General features: G+C 32.9%; 1 protein-coding gene and 1 long non-coding RNA gene across 2 annotated transcripts; both read left to right on the top strand.

Annotated features, from left to right (window-relative positions):
• The first annotated feature begins 4,084 nt into the window (after window positions 1–4,084).
• Window positions 4,085–8,284, top strand: LOC145057524 (Leucine-rich receptor-like protein kinase family protein). The gene is made up of 4 exons (XM_079005383.1): window positions 4,085–4,190; window positions 4,794–5,328; window positions 5,480–7,558; window positions 7,760–8,284. The coding sequence occupies exons 2-4, from the start codon at window positions 4,857–4,859 to the stop codon at window positions 8,140–8,142; spliced, it is 2,934 nt and encodes a 977-aa protein (XP_078861509.1). The 5' UTR covers window positions 4,085–4,190; window positions 4,794–4,856; the 3' UTR covers window positions 8,143–8,284.
• A 7,773-nt stretch (window positions 8,285–16,057) lies between these two features.
• On the top strand, window positions 16,058–17,676 carry LOC145056583 (uncharacterized). The gene is made up of 3 exons (XR_013685834.1): window positions 16,058–16,152; window positions 16,244–16,331; window positions 17,546–17,676. It is a non-coding gene; the product is annotated as an uncharacterized LOC145056583 (long non-coding RNA).
• Window positions 17,677–23,622: the final 5,946 nt, after the last annotated feature.

Genomic DNA, 23,622 nt, shown 5'->3' on the forward strand with positions numbered 1-23,622 from the left:
ACATAGATAGTATTTACAGTTTCATAAAAGAGAGAAATTTATTGGTTTTAAGATGGTTTTAAGAGCTTACATTCTTTTATGGTGGTTCTGAATTTGATAGGTATTGTCAATTTTCATCAATAGAAATTGATGGCAAAATAATCAAGTGAAATGTATAATGAATCATGTGATCTATGATAAAAGCATAATTTTATAAAATAATTTAAATTGAGAAATGACTCAAGACCAATGGGAATTCAAAATTATGGATCAAAACAATAAAATTAGGTTTGAAAAGTTGAGAGTTTTCGATCTATATAAAGTGGGTCAAGAAACTTCTTACAAAACAAAGTAATGTATATTTCAAGTTGGACATATTTTTGCCTCTTATGTCTTTCTCCATTTATAAACGTTTTTTCTTCTAAATTCTCAATATGCTCTGCATTAGTAAATGTCAGTTTTATTTTTCCAATAACATTTTATTCACAATTTTAAATAGATAGAAATGTAGGTAAGAAGGAAAAGTAAAAAGTTATTTATTTTTTCTCTATCCAATTGTTACCATGCTACCACAACTGTATCTTGGTGATATGACACTTGAAAATGGAACATTAGTTTCAAGTGGTAACATGATTAGGATTTAAATGGAAGTAGTAGAGGTAGGGTCTAAATGATAACACACTAGAATTTCATATCAAAGTGCCTCTTGGAAGTGGACTTAAAAATTAAATGGACTTTAATGTTGGTTGAGTAGAAAATATATGGAAGAAACTTAATTAAATTTAATTGGTCATAAGATTAAGCTTACAATTTAGTCAGGTGATTTATTTTGTTCCAAAAAAAAAAAAGATTTCGATACCATTTGTAAATAGTGGCATTGGGTGACCACACAAATCATATCCAATAGCCACCACCTGTTCGATGAAATGTGCAAAAGAGAACAACCAAGTCAATGAGGGCGGCTTTCAATCGCATCGTCACCGACTTATATCTATATACACCCAAACATTTAATTAATTAACTATATTTTTAACTTTCTCCTCTATTATTGAAAGCGAAAGGATATGGAAGTATGATGTGTATTTCATAGTTGTCTGGATGCACTAATAAAGGACAATAATAATAATTATTAAAAATATTGTTTTGTTTTATTAACTTTGCAATGGAAAAGTGGTGTGGTCTTGTGCGATCTTCGTGGTTCTTTCTCTCTTTTTCTCTAGAGTCATATCTTGGATGACCCTTTTTGGTTCGATTTCCATTTTCTTTTAAAAATATTGGAAATAATTTTGTCCTTGTAAAACTAACTTTTATTATCTTTATTCACCAAAATTATATGTAGTGTTGACGAATGTATACGTAATTATCGAAAGACAGGTCAAACTCAAGGGTAGTTTGTTAAAAGAACTATCTTTAAAATCAATAATATTCTTCTCAATGAATAGAAAAAATATTATATAAAATAGTTCTACAAAAACCCAAGGGATAGTAGAGTTTATCAAAATAAACTTTAATATCACTATGTACGACACATGCTACTATACATTGATGAATCTTCGTCTTTTGTGCTAATACAATATTAACATTATCAAATACATGTCACTCGCAAGTAAGAGCAAGAGCAATTGGTGGGGTGCCCGCCAAATGGACTCTCTATTGGTCCAGCAAAATAATCATTAATGAATAGCGACTTACTTACTGACTTTGAAGAGTTTTTATTTACATGTCATCTACTAACAGGCTAATACTAATACAATATATATATATATATATATATATATATATATATATATATATATATATATATATATATATATATATATATATATATATATATATTTTGCAACTTTTCGTTTGTGAGACAAGCGTTAAGGAGGAGGGAGTCGTTCCCATTGAACCCACCGAACCCACAACACATGGAAATCCTATATTTCTCAACCCAATCAACTCATTCAATTAAAAAAATATACAAAATAATCAAGGTAAAATCTTAATTAGCAAAAGAGTTACCGCCGGTACCACTCCCTCTTCGGCGGGTTGTTTAATTGATTTCGCGAACCCACTTCATCCTCTTTATCTACTTTCTCTCTCATTTTCTCTTGTACCATGTGTTTTAAGACTTGTACCTTAGTTGTTTAGTATTTTTTTTAATTGAATGGGTTGAGAAAGATAGGATTTTCATGTGTTGACGGTTGGGAAAGATAAAGAAAAATTAAAGAGAAAAACTGATGTGGCAGTGGGTTTAGTGGGTTTAGTGGGAACAACTCCCTCCTCCCTTAGAAATAGTGGATGAAGAGGTTGCTTGGATTCTCTGAAAATTGTGATTCACTATCAAATTGAAATATTTCGATTTTACAGATCGAATACTCAGTTGGATGAAATTTAGAGCTACGAAATCAGAGAATGTATGTGAAATGTTCTTCAAGAAGTGTACCAGAAAATGACCAAAAAAACGGCTATATGATTACTGTCGGGAAACTGTCACTAAACAGTTACAAACTATTATAAAAACTAACAAACATGTCATAAAACGAATCTCAAGGAAAATGACCATCAAAACGGCTATATGACCCCGCTCCCAGGGGCGCTGCCCCCAGACCCCTGTTAGTGCACAATATACAAGTATATCAATACGTAAAATGCATATGGATAAATAACACAAAGATAGCCCAACAAAAAAATAAAACATGGATAGTCCGAATAGATAAATAACATAATGATAATCCGAACAAAATAATTACACAAAGATAATCCAACGAAAAAAATAATATGTGGATAGTCTAAACGAAAAAAATAATATAGAGATAGCTCGAATGAAAAAAATAACATAACGATGGTAAGAACAAAAAAAATAACACAAGGATAGGTCGATCGAAAAAATAGCACAAAGATAGTCCGAACAAAAAAGTAACACATGTATAGTCGGAATGAAAAAATAACACATAGATAGTCGAAACGAAACAATAACACATGAATAGTCATAATAAAAAAATAAAACATAGATAGTTCGAACAAGAAAATAACACAAAGATAATCTGAACGAAAACAATAACACACAGATAATCCAAACGAAAAAAATAACATATGAAAAATCTGATCGAAAAAATAAATAAAGATGGTTCAAACAAAAAAATTAACATAAGAATAGCTTGAACAAAAAAAAACAATATATGAATAAACCGAATGAAAAAAATAACACAATGCTAGTATGTATGAAAGATAACACGTGGTACTCAAAAAATAATTGGGATAATCGTAACGAAAAAAATATATAGGATAATGTGGCCGAAAAAATAACACAAAGATAATTAAAACGAATAATAATAATAATATAAAAATAGACTGAACGAAAATAATAAAACAACAATATTTTAAACAAAAAAGTTAACACGATGACAGTCCGGGAGAAAGAATAATACAAATATAGAAATAAAGTAAAAATAATCCAAACATTTGATACTATAAGAAAAAACAAAAAATAACAAGGAAAAGATAAAATCAAAGATATACCAAGAATTGAGAAGAGATACATAAAAACTTCTTTTTTATGATTATTTCATTAATTAAACAATAAAAGTTTTATATAGACATGACACATAAACGAACAATAAGTTATGTCGCAACCTCAAGTATATTACTAACTTTTTATTTAAAATTTATATTTATAACTAATAAATAAATGTTTTTTTTGTCATATGTCTTCTTCTTTTCATTTTGTCACATGTTTTTTTGTTTTTTTTTATTTTTTTATTTTCTACTTGTGATTTGAGGTTTTTTTATTCTTACATTAAATTTCCAGTTATATATATATATATATATATATATATATATATATATATATATATATATATATATATATATATATATATATAAATATAAGGTTTTCATTCTATTCATGAAATGTTGTTATTTTATTAATTTGAGAAAAAATTCACATAAAATGTTACAAATTCATTGATTTTTTATTTTTTTTTAGTTATTTTATAAAATGTTTAATGTTATATATTGATATTAACTTTTTATTTTTAATAAACTTTTATACTACACGGATCTAGTATTATAAATTCAATAAAAAGTTAATAATTACGAATGGGGAGGTGATGCATATAATCCCCCTATATATACCTCAATGTTTACAGCAATAACCATTAATTTTATTCGGCTATAGTTCCTCATCTTCCTGTTTCAATTGCATATCACAAATTCAAATTCAGGTTAGCTATTCTATATTCTTCTTCTTTCGATTATAGTAGACATAAAACGCTGCATATTCAAACTTCTTCCTGCTATTGGTGTGTTGTGCAATACCATAATCCAAACATAAAGAGAACCCATTTTATTAAAAAAAAATGCCATTTAATTAATTACCAATGCATTCTTTTTTCCTTTCAATTTTGTTTTCGACCAAAAACATTTCAATTGCATGCAGGCAAAACCAAACCTGCCGATTTATTCCATTTCTGTCATTTTTTTAAACATGGATAACATAAAAGAACAAATAAAATTTAAAGAGTTAAGGGTCAGAATCAATATTATAACTATAAACCTATAAATATTATATATTTAAAATTATAAAAATTAACAAAATTATATGTGATTAAACCTTTTAATTTTATTTTTATAACCATTTTAGATATTATATATATATATATATATATATATATATATATATATATATATATATATATATATATATATATATATATATATATATATATATATCTAACGTTGAGAATCTCAACAATATGCATACATCATTATATACAAATTTTGGAAGCAATCGAATTATTAAATATTTTTATATTGTATAAATACAGTGTGACACATGGTTATAACTTATTATCGTAAAAAAGAAACCGTTTCCTCCTCATCCCATTATCATGTCGCCGGAAACGGCCAACACCACGTACCGGAGAAACCACTTCTTCCTACTTCTCCTCATCGGATTTATCTCTTCCGTCAGCTCCGACGAACTTGAATTCCTGTTGAATCTCAAAACCGCTTTAGCGGAATCTGATACAAAAGTATTTGATTCATGGAGATCGGATAATTCGGTTTGTAACTTTACGGGAATCACTTGTGATGATTCTGGATCTTCGGTTAAGGAAATCGACCTCTCGCATCAGAATCTTGCTGGTTCGATTCCTTTTGATTCGATATGTCAACTCCAATCGTTGGAGAAGCTTGCCTTCGGTTTTAATTATTTGAATGGAAGCGTTACAGAAGACCTCAACAAGTGCTCGAAGTTGACTTATTTGGATCTCGGAAACAATATCTTCTCCGGTCCTATTCCTGATATATCTTCCATGAACGGACTTTTGTATCTCTACGTCAATAACAGCGGATTTTCAGGTACTTTTGTAAATGTTTACAGAAATGTTGGATAATTTCGTTTTGTTTCGTGAATTGGTGAGGAAATTTGCTAAAATGCATGATAAATTCATTCTTTTGCAGACATTTTTTTTTTGAATTTGTTATGAAACTAACTATTACGAATTCTCAGGAACTTTCCCGTGGAGTTCACTGGAAAATATGACGAAGTTGGTTGTTCTAAGCATCGGAGACAATCTGTTTGATCAAACTCCGTTCCCGAAACAAGTTTTGAAACTGCTAAATTTGAATTGGTTGTACATGGCGAATTGTAGCATCGGAGGTGAGATTCCGGCTGGTATTGGGGATCTTAAGGAGCTTATTAACTTCGAGATTTCGTCCAATTATATTACCGGAGAGATTCCAAAGGAAATCAGCAAGCTAGTGAAGCTATGGATGCTTCAGCTTTGGGCCAACAACCTGACCGGAACACTTCCGGTGGGATTACGTAACTTAACGAACCTCCAGTTCTTCGATGCTTCCACCAACTATCTCGAAGGTGATCTCTCTGAGATAAGGTATCTGAATAAGCTTAAGAGCTTACAATTGTTTGAAAATGAGTTATCGGGAGAGATTCCGCCGGAGCTAGGCGAGTTCAAGCAACTGGTGAACTTGTCTTTGTATCGGAATCAGCTCACTGGGAAACTTCCTCCGCAACTCGGCTCCTTGTCTGACTTCAACTTCATTGACGTGTCGGAAAACTTCCTCTCCGGACAAATTCCTCCCAACATGTGCAAGAACGGGAAGATGACGGAGCTCCTTATCCTTCAAAACAATTTCACTGGCGAAATTCCGGCGAGTTATTCTGACTGTAAGACGCTGACACGGTTTCGAGTGAGCAACAACATGCTTTCCGGTGTTGTACCTAGTGGAATATGGGGGCTTCCTAATGCTGAGATCATTGATATTGCCACGAATGATTTGGAAGGAGGCATTACATCGGACATCGCGAATGCAAAAACATTGGCGCAGATATTCGCTACTCACAATCGATTATCCGGCGAATTGCCACCAGAGATTTCAAAGGCTACATCCTTAAACATGATCGACTTAAGTCACAACCAATTTTCCGGCAAAGTCCCAGCAACCATTGGAGAATTAACCCAACTGACCAGCCTTCATTTTGATAACAACAAGTTCTCCGGCGAGATTCCAAAATCGTTACATTCATGTGCTTCGCTAACAGACATAAACATGGCGTATAATTCATTTTCCGGCCAAATCCCAGCAGCTTTAGGGTGGTTACCGACGCTTAACTCGTTAAATCTATCCTGTAATCAACTCTCCGGTCAAATTCCATCTAGCTTATCATCTCCGAGGCTAAGTCTTTTAGACCTATCCCACAATAAGTTAGCCGGCGCAATACCAGAATCTCTCTCTATCGAGGCCTACAATGGAAGCTTCGCCGGAAATCCTGGTCTTTGCAGCCAAAAAGTGAGCTATTTCCGGCGATGTTCTTCAGATTCCCGTGGCACGTCTAGCGTACTCCGGACAGCAATCACTTGCTTCTCAATTGCCTCAGCTATTGTTCTCGTTTTCCTTGCATACTTCTGTTACTTGAAGAACAAAAATCAAAAGGATGATCAATCTCGTTCGTTGAAAGAGGATTCATGGAATGTAAAATCATTTCATGTATTAGGCTTCGTGGAAGATGACATTCTTGATTCGATTAAAGAACAGAATTTGATCGGAAAGGGCGGTTCCGGCCAAGTCTACCGCGCGTCATTAAAAAACGGGGTGGAATTGGCGGTAAAACACATCCGGAATTCCGATTCCGTTCACCGGAAAAGAAAGCATTCCGGCAAACAAGATTCGTCGGAATTCGATACGGAGGTGGAAACATTAAGCTCGATAAGACATGTAAATGTTGTGAAATTGTATTGTAGTATTACAAGTGAGGAATCGAACTTATTGGTGTATGAGTATCTGCCTAATGGAAGCCTTTGGGATCGGTTACACACGAGTAAGAAACTCGGACTTGATTGGGAAACAAGATACGGGATAGCTGTTGGAGCTGCAAAAGGTTTAGAGTATTTGCATCACGGATGTGAAAAACCAGTGATTCATAGAGATGTCAAGTCAAGTAATATACTCTTGGATGAGCATTTGAAGCCAAGAATTGCGGATTTTGGACTTGCAAAGATTGTTCAAACCGATTCCACTGATGGTTCTACTCATGTGATCGCTGGAACACATGGTTACATCGCTCCCGGTAAGCCTTCTCTCAGGAGTCTAACATCAGCTAGACACAGTTTTGTTAAAATCTATATATATTTTAGTCTTTTGTCTCTCCATAATAATTATTATAAAAAGAAAAGTAAAAACTCTATATATCTAACATGGTATTAGAGCAAACCTAGGTATAACATCTCTAGTTTTTATATTAACAAGATTTTGTGTTTATATTGAACAGAATACGGATACACGTACAAAGTGAACGAAAAAAGCGATGTGTATAGCTTTGGAGTAGTGTTAATGGAGCTTGTGACCGGTAAAAAACCTATGGAGTCTGAATATGGTGAAAATAAGGATATAGTGTATTGGGTATGCAGTAAATTGAAGAACAAAGAAACTGTGTTAAGTCTTGTTGATTCAAGTATCCCCGATCTTTACAAAGAGGATACCATAAAGGTATTGAAGATCGCGATTTTGTGCACATCAAGGCTTCCGGCACTTAGGCCAACCATGAGAACAGTCGTTAAGATGTTGGAGGAAGCCGAACCATGTAAATTAGTAAGTATAATCATCACTAAAGATGATGATGGTAAGAAAAAGAATGATAAAATTTTGTCTTAATATATGAATGTAGGAAACAAGTTGGTACACTAGTGTATGATAACAAAAATGTCAAATGTATCTATCTAGAGGCAGACACCTTTTTGTAACATAATGCCTTTTTTCTTAAAATCATATCAATCATGTGCGTTTTTACTTTTTATTTCCACACAAGGGGCTTTTATATATACTGCATCTATTAACATCACACAAAGTATATACATATATATATATATATATATATATATATATATATATATATATATAAAGTTAAAATTTGTTAAAAAGTAGTTTGTTTATGTCATCTCAAACTGAACATTAAATTTCATGTTGTGGATAGTATAACACCAAAATAATGTTATATTGTTCAATAGTATCAAATTTAAGGATAAAGTTTTATATATGTAAGCTTGAGTTTAGCTATTTTTAATTTATTTTAATTGTTTCAAGTTTATGTATGTTTACTTAATGTACTTGTTTAGCGATATTTTAAATAGTATAATTGTTTAAAATTTATTTAAAATTTTTGAATGCTTTGTAATAATTTAAAGTTATTTTAACAAAAAGATATAACAGAAATACATTATAATAAAAATAAAAATAAATTGTTTTGTTATATTAAAAAATGTTGTATTATATTTTATTTAATAATATAATTTATAACGTTGTTATAACAAAAAATATCAAACAAATTTATAAAAAGCTAAGAAATATAAAATGTAGTTTTATAAATCTAAATAAGTTAATATAAACAAATTTACAAAAAAAATGAATGTACTTATAAGATTTTTTGTTATAAAAAATAGTGTAATGGATTGAAAAAAAAAATCATTTTTTTAGACGGTCAATAGAGTCTATTTTTAAGCTAACATATGATTTTACATATGTCTACAACGAATCTGAATCGTCGACATTAAAGAGAGAGGATAATATTTGATACTGATAAACTAGAAGCCATTGGTTTAAAAAAAAAAATCACTTCCACACCATGTTTTAATGTTAGGGTATAAGTTGTTCTTACAACTTACAAGTTATAGATTCAAACTTGTTTCAACATAACTTTTTCAAAAACCAAAGTTTTTAATACTTTAATTTCTTCTATCGTCGGAATCCATTTACACTTTCGAATTTTGATGTTGGTTATTTGATACTTGATACGTATATCAACAACTTTTGATACGATAGAGTCGGTAGTATTTTTTCAAACTTCAATATTTGTATCTTAGTGAAAAATCCTTCTACAATATTCGTTACCGATATAATATTGGTGGCATACCAACATATATAGTATTATACCATGAATCCGAAATTAGACTTTATTCTACACATACATCTATGCATGCTTTACATGGATTGTGATTCATGCCTATCAGCCTATATATAGATGCGGTTCTAGAGCCAACAAGGTGGTGGAATGTAGTTTTAGTTAATTTGGTTAATACTATATTTTTCTGCATATTAAATCTAATTTTTAGGTCTCACCACACTGTTGTTTGACGATATCTTAAGAACAAAGCACGAATGATTTGTATTAGGAGATAGAGTTTACAGAAAATTGTTAGAAAAATCTCAATATTTTCGAAAAAGTTTCATTTTAATCCCAACTTTTATTTTTTAAATAGTAAAGTTTCGATTATTTGATTTTATACGATAATATGTCATTTCCTGTTAAAAGAAAAAAAAGTTTTTTGTTAATTTGAGCCATAATGAAATAATTGAGACTTTTATGATCAAAAAAAAAATTGGACTAAAGTGAAATTTTTCTAAAAATATTAAGATTTTTCTAACAATTTTTCAGGATTTGTATCCATAAAAGAGAGAGAACTGATGTCAACCAATTATAAATTTATATGCAGAAAAACATTTATATTATTTTTATATCCAGAGAAAACATTATGTTAATATTTACTATTCAAATAAAACCAAAGTAAGATTTTTAAAAGAAATTATCAACAAAAATATGATGTTATGTACATTTTTGTTTTTCAATACAACAATGATGTTAATTGGAATAAAAACGATTAGTTAAGGAGGGTAAAATCAACTGTATTATATTATAGTTCCATATAGAGCAAACACAAACGAGCAAAAATAATCGAAATGGATGTATGGTTAGACATGTTTTCACATTCAATCGAGAAAAATATAAACCATCTATATGTCATATAACATTTTTGGCCCGTCATTTTTCAAGTTTGGTTTATTTAAAACATAAATAATAATGTAAAAATAAAAATAATATAATAGTAATATACAAGTTATCATGTATATACCTATATAATTGATTATGTTTATATATACATATCACCTTAGAAAAGGAAAAATATGAAAATTGCATAAAGAGATAGCTATTCCACTTGTATTATGCCATAAAATTTTATCCATCCGTGTGGGATGTTTTATCTTTTATGTTTTCTTTTTGGACTAGTAAGTAGTAACATGTAAGCCCATCTGATTTTTATGGCCACCTTTAATGTAAAGTTGTAAACAGTCCGCATATCTCTTAGGTTTTGTTGATCCTCCACTCCATGGGCCCATGCCCACAAATATAATTATATTATATAAACATATAAACAAAGTAACAAACTCTAAATTCAATTAATTTTTTTTAATATTTTTCTTAAGATTGTTAACATATAAACAAAGTTACTCTATCAATCTTCATGTCTTCATGGTATGCTGGTAAACTTTATTCAAGAATATCACAATAAATACGTGTTTCTTTTCTATAAAAGTTAAAAAATATGTTATTTGTGGTGTCGTGTAAAATTTTTACATGATTGTTTAAGATAGGTATTTTTATCTTTAACATAACATCAAATAATTTCATTATTACAGCTTAGAGTAATACAACCAAATAAAACCATGCGATCATTAGTAACGTATTGGGTTGAAAACAGTGGGCACTTAGGGAGGTTATATCAAGATTTAAAGATCAACAGTCGCTTTGTCAAGTATAATTGGAATTTATTTTATGTAGGACTTTAGGCTTTCATTAATTGATTGATAGCGATAAGATAGGTAGGTTCTACTAATGGAATAAAAAATGCATAACGATCGATATAATAAGAGCAATTCCATCCCCACACTCTAGCATTGAAAGTCGGTCGTAATTTAGTAATTATAAAAAGCCAGATGGAATAAATGGATATGTTAGTTAAACATCCAAAGCAAATATGTGGATATCTTTTTCTCCTTTTGGTTATACATATTCCTTGAGTAAGATGATGAAATTCATTTAATTAAACTAACCAATGTTGTAAATATTCCCAGCTAACATTCATGCATCCAAGATTTGATCGATAAATAGTTTGTTTTCATCAAGATACACTTTCTTTCTTATGGTATCATTCGTATACATACATTAGATGTGTTCAACATCGTGAATCCAAAATTCCGAATATCTAAAACTTTTGAATAATAGGTTTTGGATATGAGAATTTGTATCCATAATTTCAAATTTCATATTGGATATCAAAATTGATTCATTGTAGTATGCATAGATGAAATCAAGCGAAAAAGATTGAAGCAGTTAAGAAAACAATCTAACATCACCACTTTTGAGCCATCAAGGAATTTAACCACCGGATGATTTCGGGAAACATCTACACAACATGTATTTGAAGATTCACACAATTATTTTTATTAGAACGAAACTTCAACTTGTGGTGGGTTGCCTACACAAAATAGTGGATGATGTACAAACTACATTACGAGTTGCAAGATGACAGCAATTCTCTACAAATATGACATGAACTACAAACCAGTCATAAAGAATTAGGATTTGTTAATGTTGGAAAAAAATGGGTTTACCTGTTTTAGAAAAATAGGCTTTGCCGATCTTGGAACACAAATTCCAAATTTCCAAGTCTTGTCTAATCTTGAAATGGAAAGATGATTGTAGATTTATGCTCTTCATTATACCTTCGATTCGTCCAAAACATATAACGAAGAAGTTAGACATTAATCACTAAAATACGGTGGTTAAATGGGTGTGTTGAGGAGTTGAATGACTAGTTGAGTCTCCCCATATACATGTGAGAATGAAGAAGAAAATGATTTAATATGCAGAAGTCTTTCATGTGTTTGTATGCCTTAAGAGCGCCAAGGTTTTCTTTTAGTGTGCATTGGTGTGTACAAATGTGAATCGAATAGTAGCTTCATCTAATTGAACTTGTATGCGAGCGCATCCTACAGATACGGATTTAAGATATATATATATATATATATATATATATATATATATATATATATATATATATATATATATATATATATATATATATATATATATATATGACTCAATACATCATTATCTATCCTCATCGAGCATCCATCTTTGGAGGAGTGTTAGTATATACCACATCGGTGCGACATGGTCCAATAAATGTCTATATATGTTGAAGTCTCTCCTCTATCCACAATAGTTCTTTTGAAGAGTTAATATGAGACTCAACATATATCTTAGCACATATGCAAAATTGGTCAACTAGAAAAGTTCACACCCAATTGTAGACACATAAAAACTAGACTACATTCTCTTTCCTCTCTAATTAATGTGGAATTTATGTTATTACGCCAAGGTAATATCGACACCACGTTGAGTTCGACGGTCTAGAAGAACTGTTCTCGATGTTATATCCTCAGAAACCAACACTCCGTGTGGGTCGGATTTGTTTTACGAAAATTGTGTCAAACACATTCCTTAATTTTCCGTTTATTTCTTTGTTCCGTTTTTTGTTTATCATACTTTCCGTTATCATGTTATACTTTCAAGAGAAATGAGACTATCAATTTCATTTCTCTTTTTTCTTTATGCCTCTAACAATTCTAACTTTGCATCTTATGGAATCTAACATGCATCTATCTCATGTCCTTTATTAATAATTTCCAATTATACCCCTCCTATACACGATGAGGTATAGGAAGGCTCATTCCTTGGGCAACAAGGAGTCTTAAGAAGTTGCTTAGGACTCAAGGAAATCTGGTTTACTTAGGGATCAAGCAAGTCATTTATATGGCAAGTTGTAATCAAGTAGGATTTTATTTAGCCATCTATATATACTTGCATGTGATCAAGTAAGATCATATGGATTTTAGAGAGAGCAAGAAATGAGAGATTGTAATCCAGTTTGAGCTCTTCTGAGTTACAATAAAAGTTTATTCCTTTCAATTTTTTGTGTTCTTATTTTTCTGCATATCAATTGTCTTTCAATTGGTATCAGAGCTAGAAGGAGAAAACTGATCTACCAAGCATGACAGGTCAGTGGATCCAAGCACGTCTTGAACGAAGGATAATTCATCATTCTTGTTCCATGTTATAAAGCTCACAGTGACTAACTACATTGTATGGGTAATCCGTATGAAAGTAATCTTCAATGCTCACTATGTTTGGGACATTGTTGATCCAGGAACGACGGATGTCAAGAGAAAAAATGTAGCAATTGCAATTTTATTCCAAGCAATCCCCAAAGACTTAATCTTGCAAGTTGGCATGATGAGTATGACAAAGGGGATATGGGAAGCCATCAAAATTCACCACATTGGAGCTAATAGGGTAAGAGAAGCTCGTTTACAAACCCTAATAAACAAATTTGATAACTTGAAGATGAAGGAATCAAGTACAATCAATGAGTTTGCAAGTCAATTATCCGGCATCTCATCAAAGTGTACTTCTGTTGGCGAAACAATATCCGAAACTAAACTTGTTAAGAAATTTCTTACAAGTTTACCAAGAAGGTTTATCCATATTGTTGCTTCAATCGAACAAGTCCTAGATCTAAATACGGTTGGACTCGAAGACATGGTTGGACGCTTGAAAGCTTACGAAGAACGCATTCGAGAAAGTGAGCAAATATATGAACAAAACAAACTCTTGTTCAACAAAACCGAGACTTCTTCTCGAGGTGGAGAATCGAGTCGTGGTGGTCGAGGACATCGTGTTGGGGGTGTGGAAGTCGTCACAACAATTCCTATCAACAAAATCAAACCACAACCTCAAATAATGGAGAGTCTGAAAAATCAAAAGGAAGGAATAAGGATTGTTGCAAAGTAAAATGTTATAAGTGTGACAAGTTTGGTCACTTTGCATCACAATGTCTAGAACGAAAAACCAAGAAAGAAGAAGTGCATGTACCTAAAGTTGAAGATCATGATCCACATCTTTTTATGGTCCAACCCCTCCAAGAGACAGATTTCTTAAATGAAGAAGGTGGCATACCAAGAAAATTCGAGAATCAAGAAAACAGAAACGATACTTGGTACTTGGACAACGGTGCAAGTAATCGTATGACAGGTAATCTATCTTTCTTTACCGAACTTAATGAAAGAATTAGAGGTAGAGTAAAATTTGGTGATGACTCTTTTTTCGAGATACATGGCAAAGGTTCTATTTTGTTCGAGGGTGAGGACGGAAGACACAAATTATCAACTGATATATATTATACTCCGAAACTTAGAACTAATATTATCAGTTTAAGACAAGCAAACGAATTTGGGTGTGACGTGTCAATGAAAGGTGATCATCTACACCTTTATGATAGCTGAAATATTTTTCTATTTAAAGTAAAACGTTTCGTGAGTCGTCTCTACAAAACAAAAACCAAAGTTGGAAAGCCAATTTGGTTACACACACGTCTCGGTGAGCAATCTTGGCTATGGCATACTAGACTAGGGATACCAACTTTGAGAATATTTTAGCTATGTCAAAAAAGGAACTTGTCACCGAATCAGTGACAACCGTCAACCTTGGGTCAAACAAAGTCAACAAGTCAACCCGGTCAACTCAACCAATACTAGTACGTTAGGGTTTACACTATGTTTCCTAATGTACAACTTACTATTATAATACAAAGTATCACTCGGAAATTTGCAAATTTGTCAAATATAAACCCTAGATAGGGTGAGTAACGTAACAATGTGATAAAAGTTCAACTATGTATCCTTCGGGGATAAATAACACTCATAACATGGCGTAGTAGAGTTCATAATCCTAACACTACGAGGAAAAACCTTAAAAAGTCTACAAACACAATCTCTCTCTCTCTCTCTCTCCCTTTATATCTCAAATCTCTCTATATATCTCAAATCTCTCCCAAATCTCTCTCTATATCTCAAATCTCTCCCAAATCTCTCTCTATATCTCAAATCTCTCCCAAATCTCTCCCAAATCTCTCTTTATAGCTCAAATCTCATTACTAACCTTTCCTATACACACTGACGTCATCGCATCCCTCCCTTTGTTGAAAACAGCTCAAAACCAAAGGAGAAAACCCAAAAGAACCCTCCCACTTCGGAATACACTATTCATTCTCAGAACCCTCCCGACTCCAAAACATCTCCTAACTCTGGAACTTCTAACTGCTTTGGAACCCTCTCCCACCGGAAGATCTCGTAGCTCCAGAAGAATCAGCCACACCGGACAATTTCACATCTTGGAAGATTGGGCGCTCTAGAACCGAACCATCTCGGAAGGTTGTACGCTCCGGAACCGAACCACCCCGGAAGGCTGTTGACTTCGCACACGCCCACTCCAAACCACTTGCAACTTCAGACCCCACTTCGGATTTTTGGTCATTTCGGACTTTTCTTCATTTTAAGGGATTTTGACGTTGGGATTTCCATCAAACGCATATTTTTCACATCTTAGACCCTCTAAACTCATATATTTAAGCACATGTTGAAGCTTTATTATATATAAAACACATTGTATTAAATAATATCTAAGATTATAAAAATATTATATTATCTTAATCATAAAGAAATAGCACAAGTGGTTCTCCCATCTTTTCCCAAGGCACATTTATGTCACTTCTCCTAGTCTCTTTTGGTCAATTCATTGTCCCCCACATAACTTCTCCCATCCACTTGCATTACTCCTTCCCTCTTATACTCATGTTCATCTTATACTCATGTTCAGGAGATAATTTCCCATTTCACAATCATCTTCACTTCTCACTTTTTCTCTCCAAGAAAATCTCTCACTCTTTCTCTCTAGCAAGGATTATCTTAAGATTGTTCTTGGATCTTTTGGTAAGTATTTCTTTCAAACTCTAATGATTTTACATACTTCTATACAAATCTTGAACCTATTACCCACATATTCACGTATTAATGTCCTTAGGACCATCAAATCTCCAAATTTCTTTCAAGTGTTCTTGATTTGAAACTTCTCATCCACAACCTTCCACTTATCAAGGAAAACACTTAAGGTGAGTTCATACCCCCACCATTTTCGAGTTTTCCATATTTTAGGGGGAGGGGGGATACTAGTAAACAAAATAATATACAAGTTGTTATAAATATTTTTTTTATGTTACGTAAGAAGAGATTTTCTAGCAAAAATGGTCATAACCTGGTTATAACACCATTTTTGCGGGTTTTTAATCAAAGATATGTTGATTAAAACATATATATTCAACTAGATATAAGAATCTTAAAAAGGCAAAAATAAGTTTTACGTAACCATATTCTCATTATTTGCCGCTAGTAGCGTTTAATAGTCAAAAACTAACAAAATGGACGTTTCATGTTAAAAACCCATTTAATTGCATTAAGTATAAAATAGTTGCTATTTAAAGTATACCGATCTACTTTCATGTGTGGGAATACATACTTTTGGGTACGAAAAACCTATACTATAACAAACCGTTTATAGTTTACGAACCGTTACACTTTGTAATATAATAATAGGGAAATATATATTGATTGTTTTCATGCTGTTTTATTTCCATAAAAAGGTGATTATCATACATATAAAGGTTTTCATCACTACAAAACATTTATGGTAAATTATAATTGGTATAGTTTATGGGTCTTTAACACTATGAAATTTACTACGAAAGGTTATTATTCCACTACGAAAAGGGTTTTCATTTACACTACACGTAAACTCGTTGAATCAAATTTTGTGAGTCAAAATCTTCACGTACAAATCAGAGTACCTACAAAAGTCCTGTTTTATAAATAGAGTCTCCAATAAGAGAGCATGATAGTTTTGTATAGATCTATACGAGACTGACAATTCCGAACCTAAGCTGCTTGCAACAACTAGACCGACAGGTATGGGGTTACAAATTTCATAACATTTCGACGTCTGAAGAACATCGTAACATGCCATCTTTGTCGTTAGCACGGTTATAATAACTTACATGGGGAAACAACGATACATATAGTTTACGGGGATGTATTCATTCAAACGGTTTTATAAAACTTAAAACTACATATAATATTATAAGTATGGAAAATACTTGTACATCTCGGTCATTAGGTTTTAAGACTACAACTCATATTTAAAGGAAAATATTGGATTTTCTGGAACAAACACTATTTTTTTATAAAGAAAGGCTTTCAACTCTACATACAAACACTTATGAACTCACCAACTTAATTGTTGACACTCTTTCAAAACTACTTGTATTCTCAGGTAATCACTAAAACATGTAACTACCAGCTTTTGAGGATGGGACGCTAAGACGTCAGACAAATCATTTTTTTATCATCATATTGTAACTGATTTTGAAACATGTAACTCATGAAACAATGTAACCCTTTTCAATTATATTTATGATGGTTGTGTTTGCTTTGGTCACTATTATTTTCTATGATATGATACAATACATGAAAGTCATCCACCCCCGGACGTTTCCATCATCCTGGTTTGGGGTGTGACAGAATCAAATCAACTTTGTGAGTCATGCTTAGTTGGAAAACAAACATGAAGCAGTTTTTCGAAAAAGGCATCATATCGAGCCGAGAATATCCTAGACCTCGTGCATGGAGATCTTTGTGGGCCGGTATCACCATCAACTATTGCCAAAAACAGGTATATCTTCGTTCTTATTGATGATTACTCAAGGTTTATGTGGAGTTATATTATGAAAGAAAAAAGCGAGGCCATATTTTATTTCAAGAATTTCAAGACATTAGTTGAAAAAGAAAGCGAAAAATCTATTAAGGTTTTTCGCACAGACAAAAGAGGAGAGTTCACTTCACAGGAATTCAAAAAGCTTTGTGAAGACAAAAGTATGATACGACACCTCACGGATCCATACACACCACAACAAAATGGGGTGTTGGAGAGAAGAAATCGTACACACCTTGAGATGACACGGAGCTTGCTAAAAGCCAAAAATATCCTAAATTTTCTTTGGGGAGAGGCAATTCGACATGCAACCTATATTATAAATAGATTACCAAAAAATCTCTAAAAAACTTGACTCCATATGAGAAACTCTATCATCGCAAGCCTAATATCGAACACTTACGAATTTTTGGGTCACTAGCTTATGTAAAAATCACAACTCCTCACCAAAAGAAGCTAGACGATCAATCCAAAAAATGGTGTATTTTGGATCTAAACCCAGTTCCAAAGCTTATCATTTATATGATCCAAAGATGAAAAAATCACAGTTTCATAAGATGACATTTTGATGAAAACTCAAGTTAGAGTTGGGAAAAAGAAGACGAGACTACACAAAAACCCAAGATGTTATGGGTTCATTGGTCGAAGATGGTTGACACCGGAAGTGGACCGGTAGCGAGTGAAGCACACGAAGTTACAAATGAAAATGATCACGGTGAAAAAAGTGAGTCGATACCACAACTGATGTCACCTACAATGGTTGTACAAGATGAACTTCCACAACTACGAAGGTCGAATCACAACACACAATTTCCTAGAAGACATGATGATTTCAAAGTTGATTTTTTCATATAGAATCATGAGCTACTATTGGCTCTCAATGAATATGAACCAACAACCTATCATGAAGCCAAGATGAATCCATTATGGGTAAAATCGATGGAAGAAGAAATCGACTCTATTGAAAAGAATAGAACTTGGAGATTTGTAAAAAGACCATGCAACACAACCGTTATTGGTTTAAAATGGGTCTATAAAATAAAAAAGAGATGCAAGTGTGACAACCCGAAATTTCCATTCTGTACAAACCATATCAAGTCAGTAGAAGATTAGAACAGTTACAGAGAATTTCCAGACTTTTGGGTATAAGTTTGAGTATTTCAGGATTTACACTTAAGGAGATATCAGGAGAGTGGATGCACTAGGGTTTTGGTGCAACACTGTTATTCCAAAACTCTATGATATTAGAGTTCAATGGATGAATAAAAATATTTTCTGCCAAAAATCCCAAGACTATATATAGGATTCTGAACCATATTTATTCATTATTTCCAATTCCAACTAGAGAAAAGTTGAATTCTCTCTCAAGGATCTTCGGACTTTCGTTCCGGAAAGTGAGTACTTCTATCTAGTGTTGTTTTAAAGCTTCATATATGCTTAATACACTAGAAATCATAGGAAAACACTAAGATCTGTGAGTTTACCGCCCAAGAACACCTTGGGGAGTAAACTCCTTTATAAGGGCCAAAGTGTGCCCAATGTCCCTCCAAGCCTTGGGACTGAACCTAGAGACTACCATTACTTGTTTTAGACCCCCAAAACATTAAGAAACAAGGCAAGAAGTGAGTTCACGGCCAAGGAAGTTTTTGGGCCGTGAACTCCATTTTAGGGTGCCAAAATGCCCTAAATGCCTTCCATAAGCCAAGAGACAAACATAGCCTTTACCATGATGTGTCTAGGACCCAAAACAACCAAAAGAACAACACCCATAGGTGTTTACGGCTGCAAGCTTATGACCAAATGGTCCATGGGCCGTAAACTCAAGATAAGAGTGTTTTGATGCCACAAACACTTCCTAAGGCTTAGGCATGAATTTAGAAAGCTTCCTTATGACCTTTAGGACCCTCATAAGTATAATTGGCCATGAGTTTACGGTAGTAAACTCATTTGGGCCGTGAACACCTCAAAAACTCCAAAGAAGGTGGTCTTTCTCATCCTAGGCTAGAGCTAATGTCCCTAAATCATTCCCTAACTTTCATACTTGCATTCCCACATGTGTAGCCATGAGTTTACGGCCGTAAACTCTCTTGGACCGTGAACTCATGCTAGTAAACTCATATGTGTGCCTTATACCTTCCTATGTTGAATCACATGTGATTCCAACACTTGGTCAAGGTGTTTCCTAGTCCCGGAAGGTGTTATCTTTCATATAGTTGTTTATAAACACTATATTCATGTCATTATGTGTCCTTAAATATCATTTAGGACTTATTGTGTCTCGGAACTTCATTCGTGGAACTTCTCATCCATACGCGCATACCCGTTTGAATCACCCACATCAGGTGAGTTCATACCCCGTAATGAATCATTTAACTATTTTGAACTCTTTTAAGGGGGAATACAGGTTGAACACAATGATAATTGTGTAATTATTTGTTGTTAAACATTATTCAAAATGTTACTTATGTCATTTATAAGTCGTCTTTACATTTCAAAACTATTTTAAAGGTTGTGTTACTTTATAGTTGTACAAAACTCCGTTTTTAAAGTATAAGCATAACTTGGTAGACAAATGAGTCTTTTCATCATCAGTATAGTTAGAACATTAGTAAACTATTATAGGTATAGTTTAGGAGAATACTATTCATTACTTCTAGTACAATGAAGCACACAAAGAAACAATACCAGAACAGAACAAACAGAGAAGAGAATCAAACAACACCAGAACAGAACATAACAAACAAGTTAATTTGCTATAGCATGACAACACGCAGACAGGATCTAATTATACCAATGAATCGCTAACGCATTAGTGATAGTTATATTGGGTATACATGATCATATAACTTTAATGTGAATTACACGGCTTGAATGGATTTGCTCGGGTCGCAGTGGGTTCCCTCAATATCCTTTCATGAGAGCGTTTAGTAGGGGTTCTAGCTTTCACATTATGACTGTAATAAAACAAATATGTTTAGGTTAATAGTACCTCCGCATGTCATTATAAACGACATCAGGGTACTCACTTCTCCCATTACTTTCATAAAGTGTCGGTAACACTTGAAGGTTAATCTATTTCTCTACGAGATGGTTATAAACTAGGGAGAATATACTTCACGTTGGATGTGGGTTTACACCGAGGTCACCCAATCTATTATCTACCTTAATCTATATATATTTATGCTTAGTATACATTAAGTCATCATAAGGGTACCAGGTATCGATCAGGTTATAGGAAACAGGGTCAATGCATAGTTTTTCTAGTACAAAACTTTCGTTTCAAAGTCAGTACTTTTGGTATACAAAACTAGCGATTTCCCAGTTAAGGGCTTAATCCATTTTATTAAGCCAGTACAGTTTTAAAGACTTTAAGTGGGTTAATTCTATAACACCTTAGTTTATACACCATGTTTATATATAAAACTAGTATCCGACAGCTAGTAGGATGTGTGCTCTTCGTTGTACGTCCTGTTCCCGTTGGATGTGGGTTTACACCGAGGTCACCCAATCTACTATCTACCCGATATCAAATTATATATAGCAGTATAAACAAAGCTATTATAAAAGTAATCACCATAGTCAATATTTTACTATAAGAAATATAGGTTTTCTTAAAAGGAACTCTCCATTAGATATAAAGGAACCATTACAAATAACTCCATGAGTAACAAGTGAATACACCAAGTTTATATATGACAACGATCTAACAACTAATGGAATGTGTGCTATATGCCTTACTTACTGTACCCCATTGGGTTGTGAGTTGAGGGTAGATGCGCACAATCGATATTTGTTTACTCCAAGTATATATAACTTGTACCCACTTATTATGCATAGAAAGGCTTGTAGTGTCATTTTACTCAACTTCCATTAAAGTAGGAAATATAGGATTTTCTAGAGGAGCAAGCGATCATTTCAAAACAGAACTTACAGCTTACATCACTTTTACATATACTTTTTCCACATTTTACAGCTTACTCACATCACTAAAATTTTATGAACTCACCAGCTTAATTGCTGATCAACTCTTTCAAATAACTTGTATTCTCAGGAGACTATTAGACAGGTGCTCGTGCTGGGACTTTAGAAGATGGAGCATTATAGCTTCATGTCTTGTTTTGTTATTTGTTTATGACTTCTATGTTTTGTGAACACATACATTGTAAACACTTTCTTTCTAAATGAAATGGTTGTTCATTACTTGCTTACCATATACATATCTCGTGATACTTGACATGACGTCCTCCACCCCCGAACGTTTCCGCCGTTCCGGTTTTGGGGTGTGACAGATTGGTATTAGAGCACTGTTTATAGTGAACTAAGTATACTAATAAATGTCTATATATGTTGAAGTCTCTCCTCTATCCACAATATTTCTTTTGAAGAGTTAATATGAGACTCAACATATATCTTAGCACATATGCAAAATTGGTCAACTAGAAAAGTTCACACCCAATTGTAGACACATAAAAACTAGACTACATTCTCTTTCCTCTCTAATTAATGTGGAATTTATGTTATTACGCCAAGGTAATATCGACACCACGTTGAGTTCGACGGTCTAGAAGAACTGTTCTCGATGTTATATCCTCAGAAACCAACACTCCGTGTGGGTCGGATTTGTTTTACGAAAATTGTGTCAAACACATTCCTTAATTTTCCGTTTATTTCTTTGTTCCGCTTTTTGTTTATCATACTTTCCGTTATCATGTTATACTTTCAAGAGAAATGAGACTATCAATTTCATTTCTCTTTTTTCTTTATGCCTCTAACAATTCTAACTTTGCATCTTATGGAATCTAACATGCATCTATCTCATGTCCTTTATTAATAATTTCCAATTATACCCCTCCTATACACGATGAGGTATAGGAAGGCTCATTCCTTGGGCAACAAGGAGTCTTAAGAAGTTGCTTAGGACTCAAGGAAATCTGGTTTACTTAGGGATCAAGCAAGTCATTTATATGGCAAGTTGTAATCAAGTAGGATTTTATTTAGCCATCTATATATACTTGCATGTGATCAAGTAAGATCATATGGATTTTAGAGAGAGCAAGAAATGAGAGATTGTAATCCAGTTTTGAGCTTTTCTGAGTTACAATAAAAGTTTATTCCTTTCAATTTTTTGTGTTCTTATTTTTCTGCATATCAATTGTCTTTCAATTGGTATCAGAGCTAGAAGGAGAAAACTGATCTACCAAGCATGACAGGTCAGTGGATCCAGGCACGTCTTGAACGAAGGATAATTCATCATTCTTGTTCCATGTTATAAAGCTCACAGTGACTAACTACATTGTATGGGTAATCCGTATGAAAGTAATCTTCAATGCTCACTATGTTTGGGACATTGTTGATCCAGGAACGTCGGATGTCAAGAGAAAAAATGTAGCAATTGCAATTTTATTCCAAGCAATCCCCAAAGACTTAATCTTGCAAGTTGGCATGATGAGTATGACAAAGGGGATATGGGAAGCCATCAAAATTCACCACATTGGAGCTAATAGGGTAAGAGAAGCTCGTTTACAAACCCTAATAAACAAATTTGATAACTTGAAGATGAAGGAATCAAGTACAATCAATGAGTTTGCAAGTCAATTATCCGGCATCTCATCAAAGTGTACTTCTGTTGGCGAAACAAT

This window comes from Lactuca serriola, chromosome 6, assembly GCF_051521515.1.
Source record: "Lactuca serriola cultivar US96UC23 chromosome 6, Lser_US96UC23_V15, whole genome shotgun sequence".
NCBI classification, from domain to species: Eukaryota; Viridiplantae; Streptophyta; class Magnoliopsida; order Asterales; family Asteraceae; genus Lactuca; species Lactuca serriola.

Excerpts from the sequence above, each read along its gene's own strand:
- LOC145057524 (XM_079005383.1), top strand. The coding sequence starts at position 4,857 with ATGTCGCCGGAAACGGCCAACACCACGTACCGGAGAAACCACTTCTTC. Across the intron at positions 5,329-5,479 it reads CAATAACAGCGGATTTTCAG|GAACTTTCCCGTGGAGTTCA; the intron begins GTACTTTTGTAA and ends ACGAATTCTCAG. Across the intron at positions 7,559-7,759 it reads ACATGGTTACATCGCTCCCG|AATACGGATACACGTACAAA; the intron begins GTAAGCCTTCTC and ends TATATTGAACAG.